The following is a 24,789-nucleotide window of genomic DNA, read 5'->3' as shown; positions in this document are numbered from 1 at the left end:
TAAGGGCTGGTGATGGCGCATACTGCTCTCTGGTCTGCTTCAATGACAATAAATATAATAACTATCATTCACTGAGCCCTGACTTTTTGAGCTTTGAAGTGTTTTAGTCACACTACTCATGGGATCCTCCCAACAACCCTAGCAGGCAGGCACTGTGGTTTGAAGGCTAAGGAAGCTGAGGCACAGAGAGGGCAAGCAAGTTGCCCGAGGTCACAGCTGGTTCACAGCACCACGGATGACAACCGAAACCTGGTTTGGTCTACCCAAACCAACCAGTCTCTGCGGGCCCCGTGCAGCAGGCCTGGCCCACTTGGGAGTTCCCTTGTGGGAGAACCAGCTGAGCCAGGGCAGAGGGCTTGGCTACAGGACACCTAGGTCAAGTCTCTGCTTGCCAACTTGCTGGGCGACTCTGGCAGGACTTCCTTGGGCTTCAGTGTCTGCCCTTGTGAAGAATGGAACCATGTGACCCCGAGGTCCTTCCTCAAGGAGTTGAGAACTGCTGTGACTCTCCAGTCCCTGTCCCCCTTGGAGGTACCTGCGCAGAGAGGTGGGGCCGGCTCCATGGGGAGCTCTGGGACCAGCTGAGAGCCAGGCCACCCACACCCACCCTCTGACTGATGGGGACTTGGGAGCAAGTGCCCGACCACACCTTCCTGTGGGGAACCTGATGGAGAGCTTCCTGAAGAGGGCGAGTGGAGGCAGGGGTGCTCCAGTGCTGGATGGGCTGCTGCCCAGGGTGATGGCCCAGAGGTGCCCGGTGCTGGGGGTCAGCACCCTCTCTCCTTCCCTCCATCCTTCTCTTTAGACAACAGGTACCCGTGGAGTGTCCACTCTGTGCCAGGCCCTATGAAAGGCACTGAGAAGAATAATAACAACAGCCTGATAACATCAAAGACATTTATTAATCTCAACTCCTGCTGGGGCACAGCACGCATTAGCTCGTGGGATCCCAGAAGTATCCTGAGAGGCAGAGACTGCTAACAGTCTAGCGATGCACACCGAGAAGCCAGGCTCCCCACCAGGCGGTCAGACGCCCGGGCCCCCCCACCTCTAGTGGCCTGCCTCTGCTCTAGCCAGGACTAACCACCTGAATTTAATGCTCTCAGCCCTGGTGGATCCTTCACTCAGCCACTTCATGGATGGGGCCCTGATGCCCACAGAGGGGAAAGGGACTCGCTCAGGGCTGCACTGCTGAGAGCAGAGCTGGGTAGAGAACAGGGCACCTGCCCCTCCTAGTCGCCTTCCGTCATCACATCCACTTGTGTTCTGGGCAAAAGGCCCCAGGGGACAGACAGGCACTGGGGCTGGAAAGCTGCAGGACACCCACCCAGCCAGGCCTTCTGGGTTTCTAGGGTACGCGGGGATTTGTGCGACCGGCCTTGCTCATGGCTGGTTCTGCAGGGCTTCGGGTCTCCCCTGGAGCCGCTGTCCTCGGGCCTCTCTGCTCCTGGCCCCTCTTCGGGGTACATGGACGCTGCTGGGGGCCAGGGAAGCATATCTGCTTCTGCCTTAAGAGTTGCGTTCGGAGACCACACCTTCTGTGGCCAGCCCCCCTCCCCCCTCGGTGCCAGGTCCGGGGAGTCCGCCTCCTGAACGCTCCTCGGGTCCAGGCCCTCCGCACCCCCGCAGACCTCTTCCATCAGTACCAGACACTCAGTGGGGTCCACGTGCTCTCACCCCGGGGCCTTCACTCTCCTGTAGCCGGACCCACGCCCTGGGCTGGGCACCTGACATCACAGAGGACAGTCGGCCACTCGGGGGCTGGGGGTGGGGGCTCGGGACTGCAGACTGCGACACCCGAGCCAGACCAAGGCGCCAGGCGGTGCGGAGCTCCGGGAGCCTGGGGCAGGCCACCGGGCCGCCGCCGAGCCCTAGACCTAGAGTCGGGAGCGCAAGCCTCGCCGGGGCGGGTGGGCGAGTCCTGCCGCCCGCGGCCCCCCGCCTCAGTCTCCCTCTACGGACTGGGGAAGGAAGGAGTTGACCCTCTGCAGCTGCACGACTCAACAAGAGCTGCACCAAGCTTGCTTCTCACTCGGCCGCCCGCCTCGCCACTCGCGGGATCTTGAAAGCCGTCGCCAGCCAGGCCGCCAGCCGGGCCCGAAGAACAACTCCGCAGAGCCCCACGAGCGACTGCGGGAGGCGGCAGCGGCGTCGCCCGCCTGCGCATGCGCGGGCCGCGCAGCCTGCCGGGACTGTAGTCCGTCCCTGCGGCGGTCTGGGCGTGAAGGTGGAGCGGCGGGGGCGCGGCGCCTACACTTCCCAGGGTGCGCCCCGCCCGCAGAGCGGGGGGGCGGGGCCGCGGGAAGGGGCGGGGCCTGCGGGCGGGGCCAGTGGGGCGGGGCGGGGCGGAACGGACGCGCTGAGGGGCTGCGGCGGCGCTGCGGGCGGGCGGGCGCGGACAAGCGGGCAGGCGGGCGGGCGGCCCTTCGCGCCGGGAGGCGCGGCACCTGCGGGCAGAAGCGTCGGCTGCCGCAGAGCCCAGACGACCCGACTCCGAGCTGCCGCTGAGATGAGCGCAGGTGAGTGTGGGGACCGAGGGACCCGCGCGTCCTCGAGCTGGGTCGCGGCGCCGCGAGGGCTGGGGTGGCTGCACCTGCAGACTGGGGGTCTGCTCCAGCCAACTTTTGCTCCAGGGTCTTGCAGTCCCGAGGGTCCAGCGCGCAGCCCCCTGTTCCTGCGCCCCAGGCGGTGAGCTTGGCAGCGCGGACTGGGGACCCTTTGCCGGCGCGGCGCCGGGGTGACTGCGCTGGGCTGTCTGGAAGGCGACACTCCTTTGCTTCTCCCTGGCGTCCGGGGTCGCCACAGGCTTCAGGAGGCGGCCAGGGTCCGGCGAGGGGCGCGGGGCCAATGTAGACCCTGCCACGGAGAGGTGTGGTGACATGGGGCCTTTGCGGCAGGGGCCGCCGCCCTTGTGCGGCTCCAGCAGCTCCTGGGTCGGGGGGCGTCAGGCCGACGCCCGGCGCCCTGGGCTGGCCCGGGGCAAACTTGGGGGCGCGGAGCCCGCAGGTGTGTGCGACCCGCCCGGATGTGCGCGCGTCCTCTCTCCGGCCCCTCACCACTGCGTATCCCCACTGCTGGCGCTGGCGCTGGCGCCGCACCCACCGGGTCTGACAGCCTCTGTGCGGCGCTGGAAAATCCCACGTCGCCACAAGCCAGCCGCGCCTAGTGCGCTTGGGGAAACTGAGGCCTAGAGCCGGGGCCTTGGCTCCTGGAGAGAGTCTGGAGTGACCAGAGCCCCTTTTCGAGAGCCTTCTGGGGCTCGCCACTGGGCTGAGGGCTTCTCCCTACATTCCCTGGCAGGGAGGGGCCGTCACCCCATTTTTAAGGGTGCGACCAAGACTCAGCAGACTTGAGTCACTTGCTCAGCTCATGCAGCTGGGCCAGGTTTCGAACCCGGTGCTTCCAGACGCCTGTGCTCTCCCCTGAGCCTGTCCGGCCACAGACTGCAGTATGGCCCCTGGCCATGGTGCACAAAACAGTGGGGACAGCTGTTTCCCCAGGGGGGCAAATAGGACTGCGGAGGGAGTGTGCCTTTAGCGAGCACTTACTGTGTGTTCTCTGCTTGGGGGGTGTGCTTCCAGGGACCACCCCCTCCCAGGGGGAAACAGTTCCCTCCCCCTCCTAGGTGAGGAAGGAGGGACCACATGGGCGGTGGGAATTGGGAAAGTGGCAGGGAGCAAGTGGCAGGCCCTAGGAGGCAGAATTCTCTAGAAGAGGATTTCTGAAATGGCCAACCTGTTCTCTGGAGGTGGCTGGGGAGCAGGGCACCCCAAGACTTCACAGAACCTCCGGACGCATTTATCTAATGGCAGGTGGGGGTAATGGCAGGGTGCACACAGGGGAATTTTAGGCTTTCCACGACCATAATTGATACCTCCGGTCTCCCCTGTAATCAGGGGGAGCTCCGGAAGGCGCACTGGCCTTTCCCCCTCCTCATGTATGGTTGTCCTGGGAGAAGGGGTATGTGGGCACCAGGGCCCTGGGGGATTATGGGCGGAAAGAACAAGGAGACTGGGGTTTGAATCATAGTGCCCACCTGCTAGTCTTGGACAGATCGTGGCCCCTTCTGGAGCTTGGCTTCCTGATGTGTAAAAGCAGTATTGCTGCTTCCCTGGAGGGGATAAGGTATGAGTGGGAAACCCCCCATGCAGTAGGTCCTCCCTCGGTAGCTTGTAAGGGTCAGTAAACCTCAGCCTTGCTGAGTTAATCGAGCCTTTCGGAACTGGCAGTGGGCATGCTCTCCCCTTGACCTGTCGCTCATGGCCCAGCTGATGATTTGCACTGCAGTGGTTTTCACCCACAGCCGTGGTTGGGGAGAGCAGATGGTGGTCCCTTGTGCAGGGCTCTTGGGCTCTAACGTCCGGCCACTGTGCACATCTGGCGGGTCAGGGGCTTCCATCATCAACAAGGTCAGGTCCCCTGACGGCCCTCCCCAGGGAAGGCTGGCATCACCCCCGGAGCTCGGCGCCAGTAGGTGTGGCTGGGATCACGTGGTCCAGTCTCCAGCTGCCCAGGCGAGCCGATGGTCAGACTCTGAGGCGACCTGTACAAGCACCCCAGGTGGGAGGCTCCCCTTTCCTTTATGCCATCGGGGCTGCAGGCATATCTTCCTTCAGTCCGATTACCCAGAGCGCCTTTGAGATGGCTCTGGCGTTGGCATCAAGGGCGCATGCAGTTGCCTACGTGCTTTGTTGCACGATCATTTCGAGTGGTCAGGGAAATTGTTTAAGTAGCACCATGGTGAGGTAGAAGGAGCTGGCATTCTGCATCAGATAAGCGTGCATCCAAGTGGGGTGCACTAGCTGTGCTTAATGTACTATTACCCCCACCTCGGTTTCCCCACTGTGTGCGGGGAACGCCTTTGGCTCTGTGTGCAATGCTGGCCCACACTTGGTGGGACCCAGGAGATGATGGTGAGTCTCGTAGTGGCTTCCTAACATCACAGCCCAGGTGGTCACGGCAGGGCAAGGCGGGGCAGAGGAAAGAACCTGAGCTGCGAGGGGCCCCGGTGCCAGCTCTGCCACCATCGGGTCCATGCTCTCTTGGAGCCTGCATGTCCTCCCTGGGCAGCTGCAGGCCTGGCGGGTAGGATTTCCCCAGGTGGTCAGAGGTTCGTGGGGGATTGTGTTAGTCTTCCAGGGCTGCCATAACAAAGTAACCACAGACCGTGCAGCTTAAACAGCAGAAATTTATCTTCTCACACTTCTGGAGGCTGGAAGTCTGACATCAAGATGTGGGCAGGATTGGTTTCTACTGAGGCCTCTTTCCTTGTCTTGCAAATGGCCGTTCCCTCGCTGTGTCCTCACATGATCTTCCCTCTGTGTGTATCTGTGTCCTTATTTTTTTTTATAAGGACACCAGTCATCTTGGATTATGGATTTGGGGGAGGATGCAGTCCCAAAACAGGAGTGCAGGGCCAGGTGGAGAGCTGGGTGGCCAGCTCAGCCCTCTTCTGTTCCTGTGGCTGCTGTGTTAGGATCACGGAGCTGGAAGGGGCCTGGGGGATGCTGCAGTCCAAACCCACCTACCCACACAGAGGGGAAACCGAGGGCTGGGGAAGGAAAGGCAGCCATCCGGGGGCCAGGAGGGTGTGTGGTAGACAGCCTGAGACCCGGTCCCCTGCTCTGGTTGGCTCAGCCCCGGCATTTGGAGCAGAGAGACACATTTCTAATCCAAGTGTGGGCTCTGCTGTCACCACAGACGTTCACCACGGCGTTCCTAACAGCAGCAGAAAGTTAGAAACCAGCTACATGTGGAGGGGAGCGATGGGCTACTAGCCATGCGATTGTTCATCCAGTCGACAGATGTTTACTAAACACCTGCTATGTGCCCTGCACTGCTCCGGGCCCGGGGCTCAGCCGTGGATGAGAACAAAACAGCATCTATATCCACCTGAAACCTGTCCTCTGGGGGTGGCGGGAACATTCTAGTTAACTGTATGACAGGAGTTTTTCATGTTAGGAGAATGTGCTTAATAAAAGCTTAATTTAGAAAACAGCTGAGGACAAAATTGTATATCTCATATGACTTCCACTTTACAAGACAGTGGAGGAGAGCAGCCTAGAAGGAAGTCGGTCAAGACGTCCACGGCGTCGTCCTCTGTTGGAGGTGGCAAAAGAGCCAATGCTCCCCTCTCTGCATCTTTATACTGCCCGTCACTTTCCCCAGTTTTCTTCATCGTGTGCGCCTTTCTTTTGCAATGAGAAACAACTGAGACAAGAGGGCGTTGCTTCCAGGTCTAAGGCCGGCGCGTGCTGCTTCCGGAGTCTGTGACTTGGTGAGAGGTCGGATGATTCCATCCGCAGGGGCCGCTGTCCTTTGCTCGGATGGAGGTCTCCCAGATGACAGCATGTGGATCTCAGCACAGATAACGCCACTGGTGCCCACTTTCCGTGTGTGACTCCATCTGAATTAGGTGTGGCCAAAGACAAATCATCCTGACCCAGAAACTCATCCGAAATGGCATCTGAAAAGGATGGCCATTGCCCAGGAACCAACGGGACGCTCTTTAACCCAGCCTGGGCATTCTGATCTCCGAGCTGTTGGTCCCTCACGTCCAGGGTCACTTCCTAACTCGCCACCCGAGACCCTTCGATTCTTTATGGTTTCCGTCCGTGAGGTAGTTTGGGGGTACGTGGCCTATTCTCTAGACCCAAGCCCTGACTTTGGTGAACTCTTGGAAAGTCCAGTCTTACTGTCCCAGAAAAGGGAGTGTGACCCTCACTCTGGAGAAGTCGCCTGTCAGACACCCGGACCGTCCAGAGCATTGTCTGCATCGTGGGAGAGCTGTGAGCTGGCGAGAGGGAATCAGCAAGTCTGGTGGTGAGGGGAGCGGGCGGGGAGGGGTCCAGCCTCTGGACGGGTCTGTCCTGCCGCGGGGCCTCAAGGCCAGGCCAGCTGCCGAGACGCTGAGCTGCTCGCCGGATGCCTGACCCCAGAGCCCCGGCTCTGCACAGACACGGGCACTTCCTTGGGCTCAGATCCCAGCTCTGCCGCCTGCCAGCACAGGGTCGTCAGACCTCTCTGAGCTTCTGTTGCCGCCTCTTCTGGGGTCTCCGTGGGGGCCGGGGGTGCTGAGTGCCTGGCACACGGGGGGAGCCTGGATATCAGTTAAAATAGTTGCAACAGGAAAACTTGGGTGGTGTTGAGACGGCAGCTTGTATTTCTTGATGATGATCGCGTGGTCTCGCGAGCTGCTGTGGGGACCGGTCAGATGTGTGCCCAACCCGCCGGCTGCAGCCTCGGGCCGCTAGGACACGAGGCAGAGCAACCTGAGCGCTGCGTTTTTGTTTACTCAGGGATGTTTCCATTGCCAAGGTCTCTAGGGTGTCGGGCAGCACCCTACTTCAGTGTCACACAGCCTCGGCTTGTGGGGTACTCCCTTGGGGCCCATGCCGGGACCAGATGCTCCTGGGATCCTTCTCAGGGCCGCTGGAGTGTCCCCACCTACAGATGGGGAAACAGATGCCCGGGAGGGCCCATCAGGTGCAAGGCATCACTTCATGACATTTGCAAATGACAGAGCTGCATTTGAACCCTTTTCTGCCTGACTGGGTGGGCGCTGTCTGTCTGTCTGTCCCCCTGCATGAATTAGCTGGTTACAATGGTAACTTTGTAACGTGTGGCCGAGGTTAGGATGGGTAAGGCTTGACCCACTGGGGGCATCACGATGACGCTTTCTAGCGTGAGTGGTGGTTACAACCCATCTCCTCCCCTGAGCCGAGAAGCGTATTCCCGTTTCCAGGTGTGGTGCCTGCCTGCATAGCCAGGAAGGCAGAGCCAGACCCAGCCCTGCTCTGTCTGCCCCCAAGTGTGTGCTCTTTCCCTCCAGCGGGGGCTCCTGTCTGGGGTCATGGCGTGGCCCCAGGCATCCACCTGGGGATGGACAGCTCGGACCGTGAGAGAGTTTCACCAGGTCAAGTCCACATGCCCCCCTGTAACCTTGCCCCCTGGCCCCAGTTCTTCCCTCTGCTGGGTCCTTGTGGCCTTCCGGAGCTGGAAGACAGCATTCATGGCCGTCCCAGGCCTCTCCAGCCCCAGCTCAGCCCTCCAGAGTCAACCAGCCCCATCAGTGCCTGAGTTCCTTGGACTCTCAGCCCCACCTGCCGGACCTCTGTGTGACCTCGGGCGAGCCGACTTCCCTCTCTGGGCCTCAGTGTACCTGTCTGTAAAAACAGGGACCACTGCCATCCTCAGGGGTGTGACTGGCTTTCTTCTGACAACCCTGTTCCCCCACTGCCCCCAGAGAGATCGTCCGGGTTTGAGGCTCAGCCATCGTTTCAGGGAAACACGCCATGTGAGCCAGGAGGTCTCCGATCACCCTTCTGTGCCACGTAGCCCTCATCTGACAGTTTCACGGCAGGAAGCACTTTGCCCTTTACGCGAGGGTCCCAGCGTACGGGGGCTTCTCCACAGCCTGCCACGGATCTGTGGATGTCTGACTGATACCCAAGCCAGGAGAACATCTGAGTCCATGTCCGCAGGAAGGCCTGGGGTGGGTGGAAGGTGTGCTTTGAGTTCTGTGATGCTCGCTTTGCCTTTGACTCAGCCAACAGCAAGCCCTGCGGGCGCCTCCTGCCCTCGGGGAGGCTGCTGGGCTGGTGGGGAGCCAGACCCATGTTAAACAGGTCCCGTTGCAAAATGATGTACTGGGGGGTTTCATGCACCATGTTGCCTTGGCTGAAGAGTTCTAAGCAACAAGGGAGGTGGTCTTGATGCCCAGGTGGCTTTGGGGTCAGAACACCTGGGCTCCGGTCCCAATTGTCACCTCTAGGGGAGCCCAGAGGCGGGATGAAGGCGGGCAGCACTGTGCAGCCGCAGCGCCCACAGAGGCCCCACGGGCCCCGATATGGTCCAGCCTCAGTCTGGTCGGGGCCACCTCTGTTCCCAGCCATCAGCCGCCTCTTGAGGGCTCACAGCTATTCTGGAATGCTCGTTTACTCGGTTTATTGAGCACCTACTGTGCGCAGAGCACTGTCCTTGCTACTTATCCCCAAACACTGCCGCCACCTTCTCCCATCCTCCCCACCCCCAGTCCTGGAATTCCTCCTCCTCCTCCGTCTCCCACGCTTCCCCCGGAACCCAAAACGTCCAGGACCCTTTCCTCCACTCCTTTAGGATCCTCCCTCATCAGGACCGTGGGCAGCAGGCGGAGCCAGGGGCTTCTGCCGAGGACTTGCGCCTGGTCCTGCCTGCTGTGTGACCTGGGGCTAGACACTGCCCCTCTCTGAGTTGCCTCATCTCAGACTGAATAACGGCCCCCCAAAGATGTCCCTGTCCTCATCCCCAGACCCGGTGGGTGTGTCACCTACGTGGCAGAAGGGACCTCGAGGATGTGATTAAGTTAGAGAGCTTGCAGTGGGGGTGAGGTGATGCGGTGGGGTCCATGCCATCGAGGAGCAGGGGGCAGGAGGGTCAGAGAAGAGGGGCTGTGGTGGCGGAAGCAGAGGTCAGAGAGGAGAGAAGACGCGGCCCTGCTGGCTTTGAAGACGCGGGAAGGCGCCACAAGCCGAGGAAGGCGGGCGGCCCCGTTTTGCCAGCTGAAGGTTGTTCGGGAGCTACGTGCTGTGCTGTGGTGTCACACGCAGCCGGGCCTCTTCCTACTCAGGCTGCGTCTGCCTCCAAGGGCTTTAATGAGCACCTTGGGGGGCCAAGGAGGAGACAGTAGCACGGAGAACTGGCCGATCCAGGCTGCGGCCTTACGCCCGGGGCGTGGGATCCCCTGCTGGGCTCAGGACATGCTGGGCGCACGCAGCGTGGTTGCACCCCTGCTGAGTGGGGCGTCGGGAACCCTCGTAAATATTCTGAATGTTACTCCTGGTTGTTTGCAGTTTACTGGTAAGGCAACTGAGGCTTGACAGCAGGGGTGTGTCCAGTAACCTGACAGCCAGGATTCTAGCCTGGCAAGTTGCCTGGTCCAAAACCCGCATGGCCTCCTGCTGAAATAACCCTCCCGGCCCCCGGTCGGCTTCCCGCTCCCGTTCCCCGAGTGAACACCTGACCTGTGGAGCTTTGAATCGTCCACACCTGCCGGTTCTGCGGCCACACTCTCTGCCAGCTCAGGTGGCCCAGTCTCCCCCGCTGGAGAGGGCGCAGTCTGATGCCCCCGGCGTGCGGGGGCCCAGGGGGGGTGAGGCTGTGTGAGACCCGCGCGCTCACACGGGAGTGGGACCCAGGTAGGCAGGGAGGTGGCGAAGGGTCAGCAGACCGTCCCGTGTGGCTGGAGTGAGCCAGCCGCACGGGAGGGGCCGGGCTGGGCAGTGAGGGGAGGGCGTCAGGGTGGGTGAGTGGGTGTGAGCCCAGCGGCGGGCCCAGGGCCTCGACTCGGCCAACGCCCGCAGCCCTGAGAATTCCTGCTGCTGCTCTGACCGCGCCCGCTTTGACTCGGGGCCCCCCAGGCCCTCTGTGACACCCCACTCGCCGGTGTTCCTCATCGTGTTGCTCTCCTCCGGCTCTGAGACCGGCCTCGCCTGCCAGGCGCTTGGAGGGTAGTTGTGGAGTGCAGGGTTTCAAGCATCGGTTCCCTTGAACACACCTCCGACGTGCCGCGGAAATCAGGAAACGTGATATGTGTGCAGAAGCCCGGCGTCCAGCCAGGTGCCTCCGGGGCTGCCTGTGACGGGTGTGGGACGGGCGTGGGGTGCAGCACAGGCGTGGGGCACAGCATTGAGCGTGGGGTGCAGAGCAGGTCTGTGTGCTGAGGGTGAGGGGTGGCCCTGCCAGTGCCCCCCAGGGCCGCCTCTGGAATCCTTGGGCAGGTCTCCCCGCCCTCCCGACCCCACCAGACCTCAGTGTTGCTGTGACTGCTCTTCCCTTCCAGCCCTCTCATCACGCTGACTCGTTCTCTCCCCTCTGGCCAGGCTGGGCCCCTCTGCAGCCCTGCGAGGCCCGGAGCTGCCACGTGAGAGCTTTATTCTGCCCCTGCCACGGCTGACCCGTCCTTTCCTCCATTGGCACCCATCTCCTGACCTGACACCCCAAATTCCTTCTCTGAGAGCAGCTCACTGGGGCACAACGGAGCAGCCAGCCAGCGCCCTTTGAAGGAGCTACGAGGAATTAAAATAGCTGGCAGCAGCACACACGCCGAGCCCCTAAGTGAGCCAGCCCCTTTGGGAGGCGCTCTGCAGCCCACGGCGAGGTTTTCTGACAGCTCATGCTGTTGGTGAGGGAATGGGGCTGGCGAAGGAGGGCTCAGCCTCCGTCACTGGGGCGTCCAGTAGGAGGCGGGCTGCTGGAATGGAGCACCGTAAACCTCGGGGCTGAAAACAACAGAAGCTTATTCTCTCACAGTTCTCGAACCCCGAGGTCCAAAATCCACGTCACTGGGCTGAAGTCAAGGTGTCGGCAGGGCTGTGCTTCCTCCAGAGGTTCTGGGAAGAATCCGCTCCCCGTCTCTCCCAGCTGCCAGCGCTCCTTGGCTTGCGGCCGCCTCGCCCCGACCTCGACGCCAGCATCTTCAGATCCCTCCCCTCCCATCCGTGTGTGTGGTCAGATCTCCCTCTGCCTCTCTGAGGATGCTTGTGACTGCGTTTAGGGCCCGCCCAGATAATTCAGGATAATCTCCCATCTCAGGGTCCTTAACTGTATCACATCTGCAAAGACCAACCCCACGATTTTTAACCATGTAAGGTCACATCCACAGGTCCTAGGGATTAGGACATGGATATATCTGGGGGAGGCATTATTCAGCATACCCCAGGCAGCTTCTCAGACGTTCTGTTTCTGGGACTGAAACCCTTTTTCCTTCCTGTGCGGGTCTCTAGAGTAGCTGAGGGTTAGAGGAAAGACCCGTCGTAAGTTAAAAATTGTTACTGTTAAGTCAGCTAATTGTACACATCCCCCGACCCCCTGAGCTAGATGCCGTCAGGGACGGCTGACCATCAGTGTGCATAGTCTCTAAGGAGCAGTTAGGCGAGATGCATTGAGCCTTAAATATGTTCATGCCCTTTGGTAGAAGAAGGCGGCTGATATGATTTGTGCATAAAAAGTCGTTCGCTGAAGGGGTCACGTACTCTGCAGGGTGAATGTCCAGCCACAGATGCTGGGCCAGTTAATCATCGTCCGTCCATCCGTAGCAGCTGTTCTCCAACTTTGAGGGCTTAGGACCCCTTCACTCAAAATTATTGGGGACCCCAAAGAGCTTTTGGTTGAATGCATTGTATTTATTGATATTTACTGTATTAGACCTTAAAATGGAGAATTTTTAAATAGGCTTAATTCATTGAATAAGAATAATAGCCCTTTGTATGTTAATGTAGGAGTATTTTCAGGGAACAGAGTGGCATTGCTTTACCGTTTTGCAAATCTCATTAACGTCTGGCTTAATAGACGTCTGCTGGAGCTCCTGTCCGGCCTGTTTTCTATCAGTTGTGATGTCACATGTCACGGGGCTTCCAGAAAACTCCATTGTACACTCAGGAGGGAGTGGGAGCAACGGAAGAAAATAACATCTCAATCTTTTTTATTTTTGCCTGCGCCGTGAGGCTTGTGTGATCTTAGTTCCCTGACCGGGGATTGAACCTGGGCCCTGGCAGTGAAAGTGCCGAGTCCTAACCACTGGGCCTCCAGGGAATTCCCCATCTCAGTGTTATTATGAACATGGCTTTGACCCCGCCGGTGCCCTGCTAGGGTATTGGGGATCCAATACCCTAGAGCAAACTTGGAACTGGTGATAAAAGATGGAGTATTATGTAGCCGTTAAAATGATTGTGAAGGAGGAGTACAGTGCATGTGTCCATGCTGGTGATAAATGAAGAATATAGATTACACACAGCGTCATCTGCAAAACATGCAGACAAAATGCACCGGAAGAAAATACATCGAAATGCAAGAGTTACGGGCAACTCTGCCTTTTTCCCTGATGCTTGGCTGTTTTATTTCCTTGCTTCTTCGTTTTAAGGATGTGAGGGGGACAGGATTGTGCTCGGTATGGGTCTCAAGAGGCTTGATTGGAGAGCAGCTGTCTGACCTGCTGGCACCAGCCGACTCCTGTTCCAGGGATAGGACGGCGTCCTCTATTTTGGGAGGTGGACTTTCACTGCGGAACGAGGCCTTTGAGTGGCACTGACATGATACAGGAATTTTGTGTGTGTGTGTGTGTGTGTGTGTGTGTGTGTGTGTGTACTCTTGGGATAATTTAGTCTACTGTTTTGCTCTGGGGCAAATTTCTCGGTGGCCGATGAGGAGCTGGGAGCTGGTCTGTAACTCGGCGTCCTCTGCGGGAATGCCCAGCCCCGGCAGGCCTCCAGCAGAGAGCTAAATATATCCTGGGTGTGTGCTGGCAACCTCGGGCACCCCAACACCCACCCGGCCGCGGAGCAGAGCTCAAGGGAGTAATTGATTTGTCTAATAAAGTTCAATGTCTGCCGTTGATGGAGCATCTAGTAACGCCAGGCCCGGTAGATCGTCCAGGCTCCGTCTTGAATGCCACAAATCCCTGTGGGACGAGGATTCTTGCTCCCAATTTACAGATGAGGGCAGGCAGACAAAGGAGGTAAGACCCTCCCAAGGTCAACCCAAGGTCAACGGCTGGCAAGGGAGGAGGTGCCCCGCTCTGGGAGCACCCCCAGTGCAGCCTCCTCTGCGTGCGTGCGTCTCCCCACTGGGTCTTCTGAGAGACCAGAAGCATCTTTATGCTTTTCCAAGGGCTCAGGCGTCGCAGGTGGAAGAGAATGGCAATAACAATAATAGTAACGGCCCCGGGCAGTATCACTCATTGAGTCCTCCCGACGCTGCGGGGGTGGTTTCCGTGACTGCCCATTTTACAGGTGGGGACACGGAGGCCAGGTGACCTCGAGAAACCCGCCCCGAGTACCCAGCTGGCGGTGGGAGAGCCGGCCTGTGGACCCAGGCAGCCCCTCCAGACCCTGGGCTTCTGCTGAGCTGTGTCTTCCCTCCCTCGTAATCTGCGTTAAATGTAGGTCAGCTTGCTCTCGGCTCAGAATGAGCCGGGCTTTGGGTGCCTCCACGCCTCACGCTGCAGAGAGGGTGGGCTCCTGCTCCTCTGGATCCTCCTCCGGCTGGACTGGGGCGTGATGGCACAGGGATGTCGTCACCCGGGAGGGGGCAGTGGGGGGGGGCAGCCTCTGAAAGGGACTTACAGAGAAACTTTCCCTCTTTTCACTTAAAGTATGACCCAAAGCCTCCAAGATTGGCACCTTGGGCAGGACATCTTGCTGGAAATTGGGCCTTCAGGACATTCCTGCCCCCCCGTCCCCCAGGCACAGGGGCTGCTTGCCCACTGATGCCCTGCTCTGAGCTTTGCCGCCCCCCTTCCCCTCACTCCCAGGGCACCCCTGCAGCCCCGCAGGAGACCTCAACAGGGCTTTGCTCTGGATTTGGGGCTGACAGTGGGAGAGCCGGGTCTCAGACTGCTTCCTAGCCGTGGCACCTCCTGGGAACCCCCTGAAAGCAGTCTGCAGGGAAGGGGTGGCTCCCTGAATCCTCCCCAACAAAGTTCCTGTTTCCTCTGTGAGGGCCTGCCCCTCCCCAGGGTGACTGACACCGGGAAGGACACCCCTTTCACAGGAGACCCTCCCCCCCTCCCTAGGTCTCATGGACAGGCAACGAGTCAACCCAGCATCCCCGGGCTGGGGGTGGGGGGCAGAGCGGGTGGTTTCACTTGAGTGTATGGATCCCTTGGCCAGGCGCTGGAGGTGGCCTTGATGGAGTTCTTCACTACAGGAGCTCCCAGCCTAATGAGAAAGGCAGACAGCATGTGAGGAAAACACACCATGAGAAAGCACGTCTCTGGGGAGGCTGTGGGGACAGAGAGGAGGCAGGTAAGGAACTGCTGTGAGAGAGAAATCCTGGCAGGCTTCCTGAAGGAGGTGACATCCCACTAAGTAGGAGTTAGCCAGACAAAGCAGTAGGAGAAGGGCATCCTGCAGGACATGCAGAGGTGTGAGTAGAGGGAGTGTTTGAGGAGCTTCATTCACGCCTCTGCCCCAGGCTAGGCCCTGGGTAAGGTACTGGGCCCATGGCAGGGGCCACAGCCCATCTGCCTCTCAGGCACTATGTCACCTCTCAAGGTACCTTGCACGGCACCTCGCTTGCAGGAAGCGCTCAGTGATGACATGGCCGCAGGGGCCGAGGAGTCACCGCATCCAGAGAGGAGAGAGAGGGAGGGAGCGTGGGACCATGTCTCTGCTGAATTCAGGCTCCTGGGTGTCTGCTAGAGCTGCACCACGTCCCCCCTGCCCGCCCCCCCGTGATTCCGGGCAGAGCCAGGGCGGGGATGGGGGTGTCAAGCCCTCTCAACACGTCTAGCTGTGAAGGGAGGGAGTAAAGGCCCCAGCGCAGGTGTGGCCAGGGTGCGGGGAGGCCTCACCTGTTTGTCATTATGGATGGGAGGGGAGATGGGACCAGCAGAGGGGACACGGGTGCCCCACTCAGCTGTCTTCCTTGGCCGCTTGTCCTCCCCCAGACCTGGGACTCATCAAGGGCCATGCCCAGCCCACTTCCTCTCAGAGGGCAAGGGGCCTGGCAGCTTGATTAGGAATGGTGGCCCTGTTCTCCGGGGGCAGGGGGAGGGCAGAGGGAAGCGGCACCTTTCTCCAGCCGTGCAGGGACAGCACTGGGGGTCCAGGTGGAGGCGCGGCTCCTGTTTAGGAAGCCTGGGCCCCCTCCCTGCCCAGCATCAGGGATGCCCACGACCCAGTGCTTGACAGCTGACCCCACGAGCCCTTGCAGCCCAGACACAGCCCTGTGCATCATTTCATTCAAGAGTAGCAGACGGCTTGGGGCACAAGTGGCCTCTTCTGAGGCTTTAGCACATCTTATTAAACCCGGTAGTAGCTCTTCAGGTCTGGGATGAGGAGGGCCACCCGTGACCCTGGGTGACGGGCACCTGTGCCCACCGCATCTGAGGTGGGAGCCGCGCGAACGGCTGCGTGCTTACCCTGGAGGCTGGGGTCCCTGCCCGGTCCCCGCTGGGTAATGCCAGGTAGCGCCCCCCTGGAAGTACCGTCTGGCCAGGGAGGCGGGCCTGGGAGTGGTGGGTCGCAGCGGTGGGCTTCAGTGCCGTGTAGATTGGTGAGACCCAGGGACGCGGAGAGGGGGCTCGGGACCCACTGTCCCAGTTCTGGGAAAGGGGTTACACCAGGAATAGAACCTTTTATTTCCCACGGCACCCCCTGACGCTCGGGGCCACAGCAGTTTGGAGAGGAACGGCGCCAGCGGCTGGGATCTGTGGCTCGAGGTCAGGAGGGACTGTCACCGGCCACCTGGGCAGCATCAGGACAGCCTTGTCCAGCAGCGCCTCCCCTGCACCAGCCCTCGGGGTGTTTTATCGCCTCCTGCTCGGAGCCGGGGAACAGAAGCTCGTGCCCAGACAGTCATCCATTCTCTGTCCAGGGTGACGGACCCACTCGACACGCAGGCTACCGCTTGGGAAGTTTGGGGGGCTTGGCCCCAAGCACGCGGACGGAAGAAATTTCACGATGGATCCCTGGACCCCGCCTGGCAAGCCAGCGCCTTGTCACAATCGTCCTTTTACTTAGGGCTCTGAATCGCCTTCACTTGTGGATCAGCTGTGCTCAAACCTGTGTACAGGTCTGCTCGGAACACTAAACGCAGTCTCACCCACCCTCCCCTCATCTGTGGAAGCAGAAATATTCAGATAGCGATTCCTCGGCTCTGCTGGAGCAAATAGACCCGAATCCTGTTAATATTTGGCAAAGGCCATTTCCCTGGGTGCCTGCGAGCTGCAGGAAGATGAATTGCACAGCAGGCTCTGAACGAGGCCACGCGTGGCCGTGGTCCTACCCAGAAGGGGGAGGGGCTGGTAATTAAGTGCCAGCCACGTCTGGGGCCCAGACTTGTGGGTCTTTCTAGGTCTTTTTTTTATTTTTATTTTTTTTTATTTTTGGCTGCGTTGGGTCTTCGTTGCTGCACGTGGGCTTTCTCTAGTTGCAGCGAGCGGGGGCTACTCTTCTTGCGGTGTGCGGGCTTCTCATTGCGGTGGCTTCTCTTGTTGCAGAGCACGGGCTCTAGGTGCGCGGGCTTCAGTAGCTGTGGCACGTGGGCTCAGTAGTTGTGGCTCGCGGGCTCTAGAGCACAGTCTCAGTAGTTGTGGCGCACGGGCTTAGTTGCTCCGCGGCATGTGGGATCTTCCCGGACCAGGGCTCACACCCGTGACCCCTGCATTGGCAGGCGGATTCTTAACCACTGCGCCACCAGGGAAGTTCCTTTCTAGGTCTTATAATCCATAAGATTACAGCTCACATTCGCTTGGGCCATGACTTCTCTGAGCGCTCAAATGTTTGTGACCTCATTAGAGTTTCCCCAGAATCCTCAGAAATGCTTAGGGCTCTAGGGGTTGGGGGGAAGGGGCGGCTGAGGTCACACAGCCAGAACGGGGCAAAGCTGTGATTCGAGCCCAGGGCTGTCTGTTGGTCCCAGGCTCTCCCCACCACCCGGCGATGGGTCACAGGAGAACGGGGTGTGCAGACAGCGAGAGCTGGAGGTCAGGTGTCATGACCTCGCAGAAGGCGTGTCCGCAGGGAAGCAGGCATTGCCGTTGGTTTTAATGAGAAAAGAGGCTTAAAAAGACCCTGCTCACACACCCAGACCTCCTTGGCATTGATTCAGACTCTACTGGTCCTCCAAACTTCTTCTCAGCTGCCACTGCGCCGCCCTGACCCTCCAAACTGGCAAGCCGGACCATGGGCATCTCTCTTTGGAAACAGCTGGCTCTTGCCTTCCTTCCACACATATCTGGGTGCCACCCTCTGCCACCAGGGACCTTAAAGGGGGGACCTGACCTCTTCTAGGGGTGTCACGCTCACTTGAGTTTTTCAGAGTCTGTTTTATTATCATTAATTGTACAATAAACAAGACAGGTGTTTGTTTTTGCAAGAGCGGACGATTGAAGAGGAAACGGTGCGTGACTCTGGGGAGGCCCGTGGCCGGCTCTCCCGTCTGCGTGGACCCCACCTCGGGACCCCACCCAGCAAGCTTCCCTCACACAGGACATACGGTCCTACAGCACGCTTATTAGCAGCTGCGTGTGATTCCGTTGAGTGGGTTTTCTGTGGTTTGGCCACATTCTCTTTCCATCACTAAGTGCGGAGTGTTCTTTGCATTAAAAAACTTTTTCTATTGTGGTAAAATATACGTAATATAAACTATGCCACTTTAACTGTTTTTGAGTGTACAGTTAGTGGTACTAAGTACATTCACATTGTTGTGAAACCTTTACCACCATCCATCTCCAGAAATTTTTCCATCTTCCCCAACCAGCTCTGTCCCCATTAAGTTAACTCCTCATCCACCTTCCTGCCCCCCGACCCCTGGTGCCCACCGTTCTGCTTTCTGCCTCTGTGGACATGGCAACTCTAGGGTCCTCATAGAAGTGCAGTCAATCACGCAGTGCTTGTCCTTTTGTGACTGGCTCATTTCACTGAGCCTAATGTCCTCAGGGTTCATCCATGTTGCAGCAGGTGTCAGAATTTCCATCCTTTTCAAGGCTGAATAATATTCCATTGTGTGGATGGACCACATTTTGTTGATCCATCCATCCTTCCGTGGACACGTGGGTTGCTACCACCTCTTGACTGTTGGGAATGATGCCACTGTGAACACAGGTGAGCAATATCTATTCAAGTCCCTTCTTTCATGTCCTTGGGGCACGTCCAAGAGTGGGATTGCTGGGTCAAGAGGTGTCTGCTTCATTTCTTGAGATGCCATGATGCCGTTTTCCTGGTGGACTTTACCATCGGCGAGGGGTGCTTTGAGGGCGGGGCCTCGTCTGGTGGGCCTCTGAGCCCACCTTGCCCCGGCCGGACTCGGGGTGGCTGAAGAGTGTCCCCGCAATCCCATGTGCTTACTGTGCCCGGCCGCCAGGCTGGGCTCTTGGAGGTTCCCCAAGTGGGCCACCCCCTCCCCATCCCCACATCTTTGCCCAGGCTGGTCCCCTCCTGGGGCGCCTGCCTTCCCTGCCCCTCCCCGCAGTCCTCCAGCATCTGCCCTGCGGGTGGATGTCCTGCCGGCTCCCTGACCCTGTCCCTCTCCTGTGTCAGGGTGAGGGTCCCAGGGCCACAGCTCCCAGGACCCGGGAAGCGTCTCTGTCCACCAAGGCAGCCTTGTCCCCGAGGCCTGAGCGGGAACACGGCCATGCTGGCGAAAGTTGCAGCTGGACCCAAGGCCACAGTGCAAGACGCTGCCCCAGGCAGCGAGGGATAAATTTAGCCACGTTGATGAGAAAATGTCCTGTACCTTCCTTCCTCTACTTCCCTTAGTCTGTGGATGTGACTCAGAGGGGTATAGTTGTAACTCCCCTTAACCTACCCCGTTGTCAGGTGATGCAGAGATGCTGGTGGGTGATGGTCCCCTGACCCATAAAGCAGACCCGACGGGGTCAGTGGGTGAAGCCCCTTCCTCCCTTGGCTCAGCCAGAGCTCCCCCGCCCCCCGACCGCCAACACCTTACTGCTTTGGAGTTTTCGCTGACCTGGGCACTGGGCCAACTAACTTGTGGTAAAATAAATACAACATAAAATTTACCATCTTAAGCATTGTTAAGTATACAGTTCTGTGGCATTAAATACATTCATCCTGTGCCACCATCAGCACCATCATTTCCTGAACTCTTTTCATCTTGCAAAACTGAAACTCTGTCCCCATTAAACACCAATCCCCCACCCCCTCCCGCAGCTCCTGGCAACCCCACTTCTTCTTTCTGTCTCTATGAGTTTGATGACTCTAGGGACCTCATAAAAGTGGAAACATATAATATTTGTCCTTTTGTGACTGGCCTATTTCAATGAGCATAACATCCTCAAGGTTCATCTGTGTTGTAACCTGCGTCAGAATTTCCTTCCTCTTTAAGCTGAATAATATTCCGTTGTATGAACAGGCCAACTTTTGTTTGTCCATCCATCCATCGGACTGTGGACACTCGGGCTGCTCCCACCTTCGGCCGTTGGGAATAATAACGGGTATGCAAATACACAGTTTGGGTTTTCATGGTCCCAGCAGCAGCGCTGTGGCAGGTGGTCCTGTGGTCATGCCACAAGCAGACCAGGCCAGAGCCCTTAACATGTGGGACTTCGCTGGTCCTTCCCCACCATCCAGTGAAGTGGGTACTCCTTGTGTCCCCGGTGTAGATGGGTACAGTGAGGCCAGCAAGGTGAAAGGACTTCCTGCCATGCCAGCCTCTAGGCGAGGTGTCGGGGCACTGGGTGGAGGGTTTTCCACACTCAGAACCCACGCCATCACCTTTCCCATGGAGTGTCCAGTCGCCTATGTGCATTCACCCATTCTCTCGGCTATTTGCTTGTTCATCAGATACTGAGTGGATCCACTCTCCTCCTTGCCCTGGGATGGGCCAGGCGAGATGCATCAGCTCCATCCCACCCTTAGGAGCGCACAGGATGGGGACCGAATCACACGGACACAAAGAATAGTTGATTGACTATCTATGTCTGCCACAGATACGGGCAGTGGGGGTGTGTGTGCAAGCCGTGCATTTGCCAACTACAGGTGGGGAAACTGAGGGCCAGGAGAGAAGACGGTTTCCTCAGCCACAGAGCCAGGTGTTCTGAGCCCCGGGTCTGTCTCTGTTGCTGCAGGTTTTTTCCAGGATCCGTGAGGGTAAAGTTAGCGGGTCATGATCTATGCTGTTTCTGGGGGAATTCTTTGTCTTCATCAGTTTCTCCCCCAACTCCTTCTTCTGAAAAGTTTTAAGCATAGAGAAAAGTTGGGGGGAAAAGCCAGTACAATGAACACCTTGTAATACTTTTATCTAGATGCATCAGTTATTAACATTTTGCTACATTTTGCTTTCTCTCTCCATCTCTCTCTCTCTTTTCTGAACCATTTGAAAGTGAGTTGTGTCATCACACCTAGGCTTTAGCACATGCCTGTACCCAAATATCACCCACAGAAAGTCCCCGGTCCTGTTTGCCCACCCCCAGGGCTCCTTTACAGACGTTTGTCTACCTTTTCTTCTTCAGGAGTCAGTCTAGGGTCACACGCCACAATTGGTTAGCATGTCTCTCTGTCTTTAGTCTGCTTTATTCTTGAATGTTCTTCCCACCTGTTTTCTTTTGTTTTTCTTTCATGCCATTGACACTTAAAGAGTCCAGACCTGTTGCCTTGTGGATCGTCCCCCATCTGGTTGGGTCTGTTTCTTAGTGATGGGATTCGGGCTGAGCATTTTTGGTGAGAGGCTGCTGTGTGACCTGCTCCCCACTCAAGGGGTGCACAGGGCCCGCTGGTCCCGTGTGCTTTCAGATTTTTAGCACAGCCTGTGCGCATCCAGCGGGGATGAGGATTCTCGCACGTTCAGCTTTGCACCCATGTGCAAATAGACCTGTGAGTGGAAGGTACAGATATTCCCGGAAGCAGAAAGTTAAATGGGAATATCGTCTGCCGACCTGCTCTCCCTGGAGCTGGACCCAGTTCACACCTTTACCAAAAGGGCACCAGAGTTCCTTGTCCCCGTCTGCTCCCTGCCCAACACGGGGCACCATCAGTCTTTTCATATTTGCCAGCTGATGGGAGAAGAACACCTCCCTGCTTTCATCTGCCTTCTCGGGCACCCGAGGGTATTTTTCTGGCTTCCGGGCCATTTGTGTTTCTGTGAATTTGCTGTTTCCTCCGCAGCTTATTTTCTGTGGGGTTGCTTGTCTGTCTGTATTGACTCAGGAGGCGGATGGGTGTGTACCCGGCGCTCTGTCCAGCAGGGACGTGGAATGGCTCTCCATCTGAGCGCGGGCAGTGGGGCCTGAGAGGGGGTGTGTGTTGGGGGCAGTGGGCAGGACACGGGCACCGCAGGACCGCGTCCAGGTGTGTTGTCGGGCGGGGAAGGCAGCATTGGCTGAGGAGGCGGTCTTCGAACAGGGAGACAGAAACTCGGTCACCTCCGATCAGCCTCACGGGTGATTTCCCTGCTCACCAGGCTCGGGGGGCTGCTGAGACCCTCTCCCATGAAATCAGAATGCGTCTTGGCACCCAAGGCCACCTTTGGGGGCTCTGGGCAACTTCCTCCTGGCCTCGGGGGCCTCACACCTGCGAACTCCTCTGCTGGTCTCAACCGCCTACTCTTAAGCTTTTTCTCAGCCTTCAAAGTTCGTTTCGGCTTCATTTCTTCCGAGAGGCCCTCTGACCACCTGAGCCCAGCAGCTGCCAAGCCCCGCTGCCCTTCAGCAACCGCTGGGGCTGGCCCTGCTTTTCTCCTTCGTTACACTGATCGCAGGTCGGGCCTGCACGTTCATGTGTTTCCCTGGCTGTGTTTGTTGCCCTGCTAATCTGCCAGCTCCTGGCGGGGGGCTTAGGACTGGCAGATTCCCCCCTCACCGGGCAGAATACCCTGCCCGACTCATTCCTCTGTTATGTGGACGGGACAGCCTCCAAGTAGCCCAGCCCTTGGGCATCTGGGTCAGTCTGGCTGAAGCCACCTCCTGGCTGATACCTTGGGGGGCCTTGCTGTCCTTTGCCTTAGGGGACCCTGGACTTACTGTCTCAGGGGCATACATGTCACAGATGGTCCTGCAGATGCTGTGGGGACCCACGGTGTGGCCCTTCGTGAGCACAGCTCCCCCATGTGGACGGGGGCAAGAGGAGTGGAGTGAAAGGCTGTGGTCCAGCCAGGCTGGGTGTCTGCGACAAGGAGTTTGGTCTCAATCTGGGAGACCTCGTGAGACCCCGGGGGTGGTGCTCGGCTCTGGGGACCCGGAAGTCAGTCTGGCAGGGCGGGGAGGACCAGTGATGGGGGACAGAGTCTCAACCAGGTGAGAAGGGGTGGGTGGGAGGGGCCAGAGAGAAGAGGAGGCCCCGTGAGGTACAGGGAGAAAGCACTACCGGTAATGCCGACGTTTCGTGCTGGCTGCTCCGAGACGACGGATGATTTTGGTGACAATGGGAAAGTCCGTGTTCTGGGTTGAATTGTGTCCCCAAAGAGAGACGTTGAAGTCCTGACTCCGGTCCCTGTGAATGTGACCTTATTTGGAAATAAGGTTGTTGCAGACGTAACTGGTTAAGATGAGGTCATATGGAGTAGGGCGTCCTGATAAGAAGAGGAAGAGAGACACAGACACAGAGACACAGAGGAGAGGCCACGTGACCACAGAGGCAGAGGTTGAAGGGCTGCAGCTCCAAGCCAAGCATCGCTGGCGACCGTCAGGAGCTGGACGAAGCGAGGAAGGATTCTCCCTTACGGGTTCCAGAAGGAGCACGGCCCTGTTGACACCTTGATTTAGGATTCTGGCCTCCAGACCGTGAGAGAATAGATTTCTGTTATTTAAGCCACTCGGTTTTTGGTCCTTTGTCCCAGCAGCCACAGGAATCTCATACAGTTAGGAATTGGGAAAGAAAGATGCCACTTACCAAGTGCCCATCACGTACCAGGCGAGGTGCCCGGCCCCCTCACACGTATCATCTTGTTTGGTCTCTCTGCAGCCAGCAGGCAGGCACCCCCATTATATACATCGGAAATTGAGGCCCAGAAAGGTAGAGCCACTGGACCAAGGTCACACAGCTAGTGAGAGATGGAGTCAGTTGCAAAGTCTGCAACACAAGTCTGCCTGAGTTGCAGAAGGGGAGCCAGCTGGGTAAGGGTATTGGTGTGTGACCTGTGGCCCTGTTGGAGGGTGGGGAGAGGTGGGGGAGGGAGGATGGCAACAAGCCAGACATTCTCTTTTCTGACTGTGGGGTTCCTGGGGGGCTTCCAGGTGGAGGCGTCCGGCACGCCGCTGGCTCTGGGAGTTGAGTGCTCAGGAGAGGCCTGGCCGGACTCTTAGGAATCCTTGCCCAGGGACTGGACGATGTCTCAGATCCCTTCAGACCTAATTTTTTATGCCCCTGGGAAAGCGCCAGTGTCTTCCTGGCCTTAAACTCACCTGGAAAATCTGTACCATCTGTCGTAAAGTTTTCAAGTCCTTGATTTCATTTGTTTCTCATCTTTTAAGAGGCATTCAGAAATGAAGATGTGAGTGGGCGTAACTAGTGATGGCACACTGTGATGGCACAGTGATGAGTGGACGTGGTGTGGGGCTGTCAGGGGTGAAGAATTATTCTGGAATATGGAGCAGGGGGTCTGCCAGGAGGAGGGGGAGTCAGGGGCTTGGGGAAGCAAGTGGAGCTACCAAAGCCACCTGCGACCACGCTCCCCCTTGCTTCTCTGGTCCGGGCCCCTTCCCAAGTCACCTGATGACTGCGGGGGCTGCAGGTGGAGGGCCGTCCATGGGGCAGGGTGGCCTGGACCATGTCCTCGAGTTCAGGGGTCCTTCCAGGCACCAGTCAGTCCCACGCACCCTCTGTGTGCAGAAAGAGCGCGTTTCTCTCCTTTCTTTAAATCATCATCATTTTTGCTGGGTCCCCCACCCTAGCAGGGGTACAGGCATAGAAGTTAGGATGGAACTTTCTACACTGCAGGTGGCGACCCATTTGTGGGCATGAAATCAGTTTAGTGGGTCACAGAAGACTTTGTTTACGTAAGAGGTTGAATCGAATGAAAAATAGCAGACCCAGCCCAGGAAAAAAAAAAAAAAAGAAAAGAAAAGAAAGAAAAATAGCAGAGCACATCCCGAGTAATAAGGCTAGGTATTGTTTGGTGAAAAAAATCTGTTATGTATTCACATATCATATAAACTATTGCTGCGTGTGGTAGGCTGAAAAACGGGCCCCCCAAAATATATCATGTTCTCATCCTGGGACCTGTGAGTGTTGCTTTATTTGAAAAACAGGGTTTCTGCAGATGGGATTAAGGTAAGGATGCTGAGCTGGGGAGATTATCCTGGCTTATCTGGGTGAGCCCTAAATGCCATCACAGTGATTCTTAGAGAGGCGG

The 24,789-nt window shown here is 58.0% G+C and overlaps 1 protein-coding gene across 28 annotated transcripts in view; it reads left to right on the top strand.

The window, feature by feature from the left end:
* The first annotated feature begins 1,989 nt into the window (after positions 1-1,989).
* Positions 1,990-24,789, top strand: part of ABLIM2 (actin binding LIM protein family member 2) — a 152,501-nt gene continuing 129,701 nt past the window's right edge. For 23 of the 28 annotated variants that reach the window (XR_014244482.1, XR_014244484.1, XR_014244485.1 and 20 more), the window contains exon 1: positions 2,363-2,519. Coding sequence is in view for 2 of the 28 variants with exons in the window: in XM_082391452.1 (XP_082247578.1) it covers positions 2,510-2,519 (10 nt within the window). In the remaining 26 variants the exon portion in view is untranslated. Of the gene's footprint in view, positions 2,520-24,789 lie in introns of all 28 variants that reach the window. The other 5 variants (XR_014244503.1, XR_014244504.1, XR_014244505.1 and 2 more) reach the window with 3 other exon arrangements.

The sequence above is a fragment of the Balaenoptera borealis genome (assembly GCF_965194805.1).
Source record: "Balaenoptera borealis genome assembly, chromosome: 4".
NCBI classification, from domain to species: domain Eukaryota; kingdom Metazoa; phylum Chordata; class Mammalia; order Artiodactyla; family Balaenopteridae; genus Balaenoptera; species Balaenoptera borealis.
This window is presented reverse-complemented; position numbering and strand designations above follow the sequence as displayed.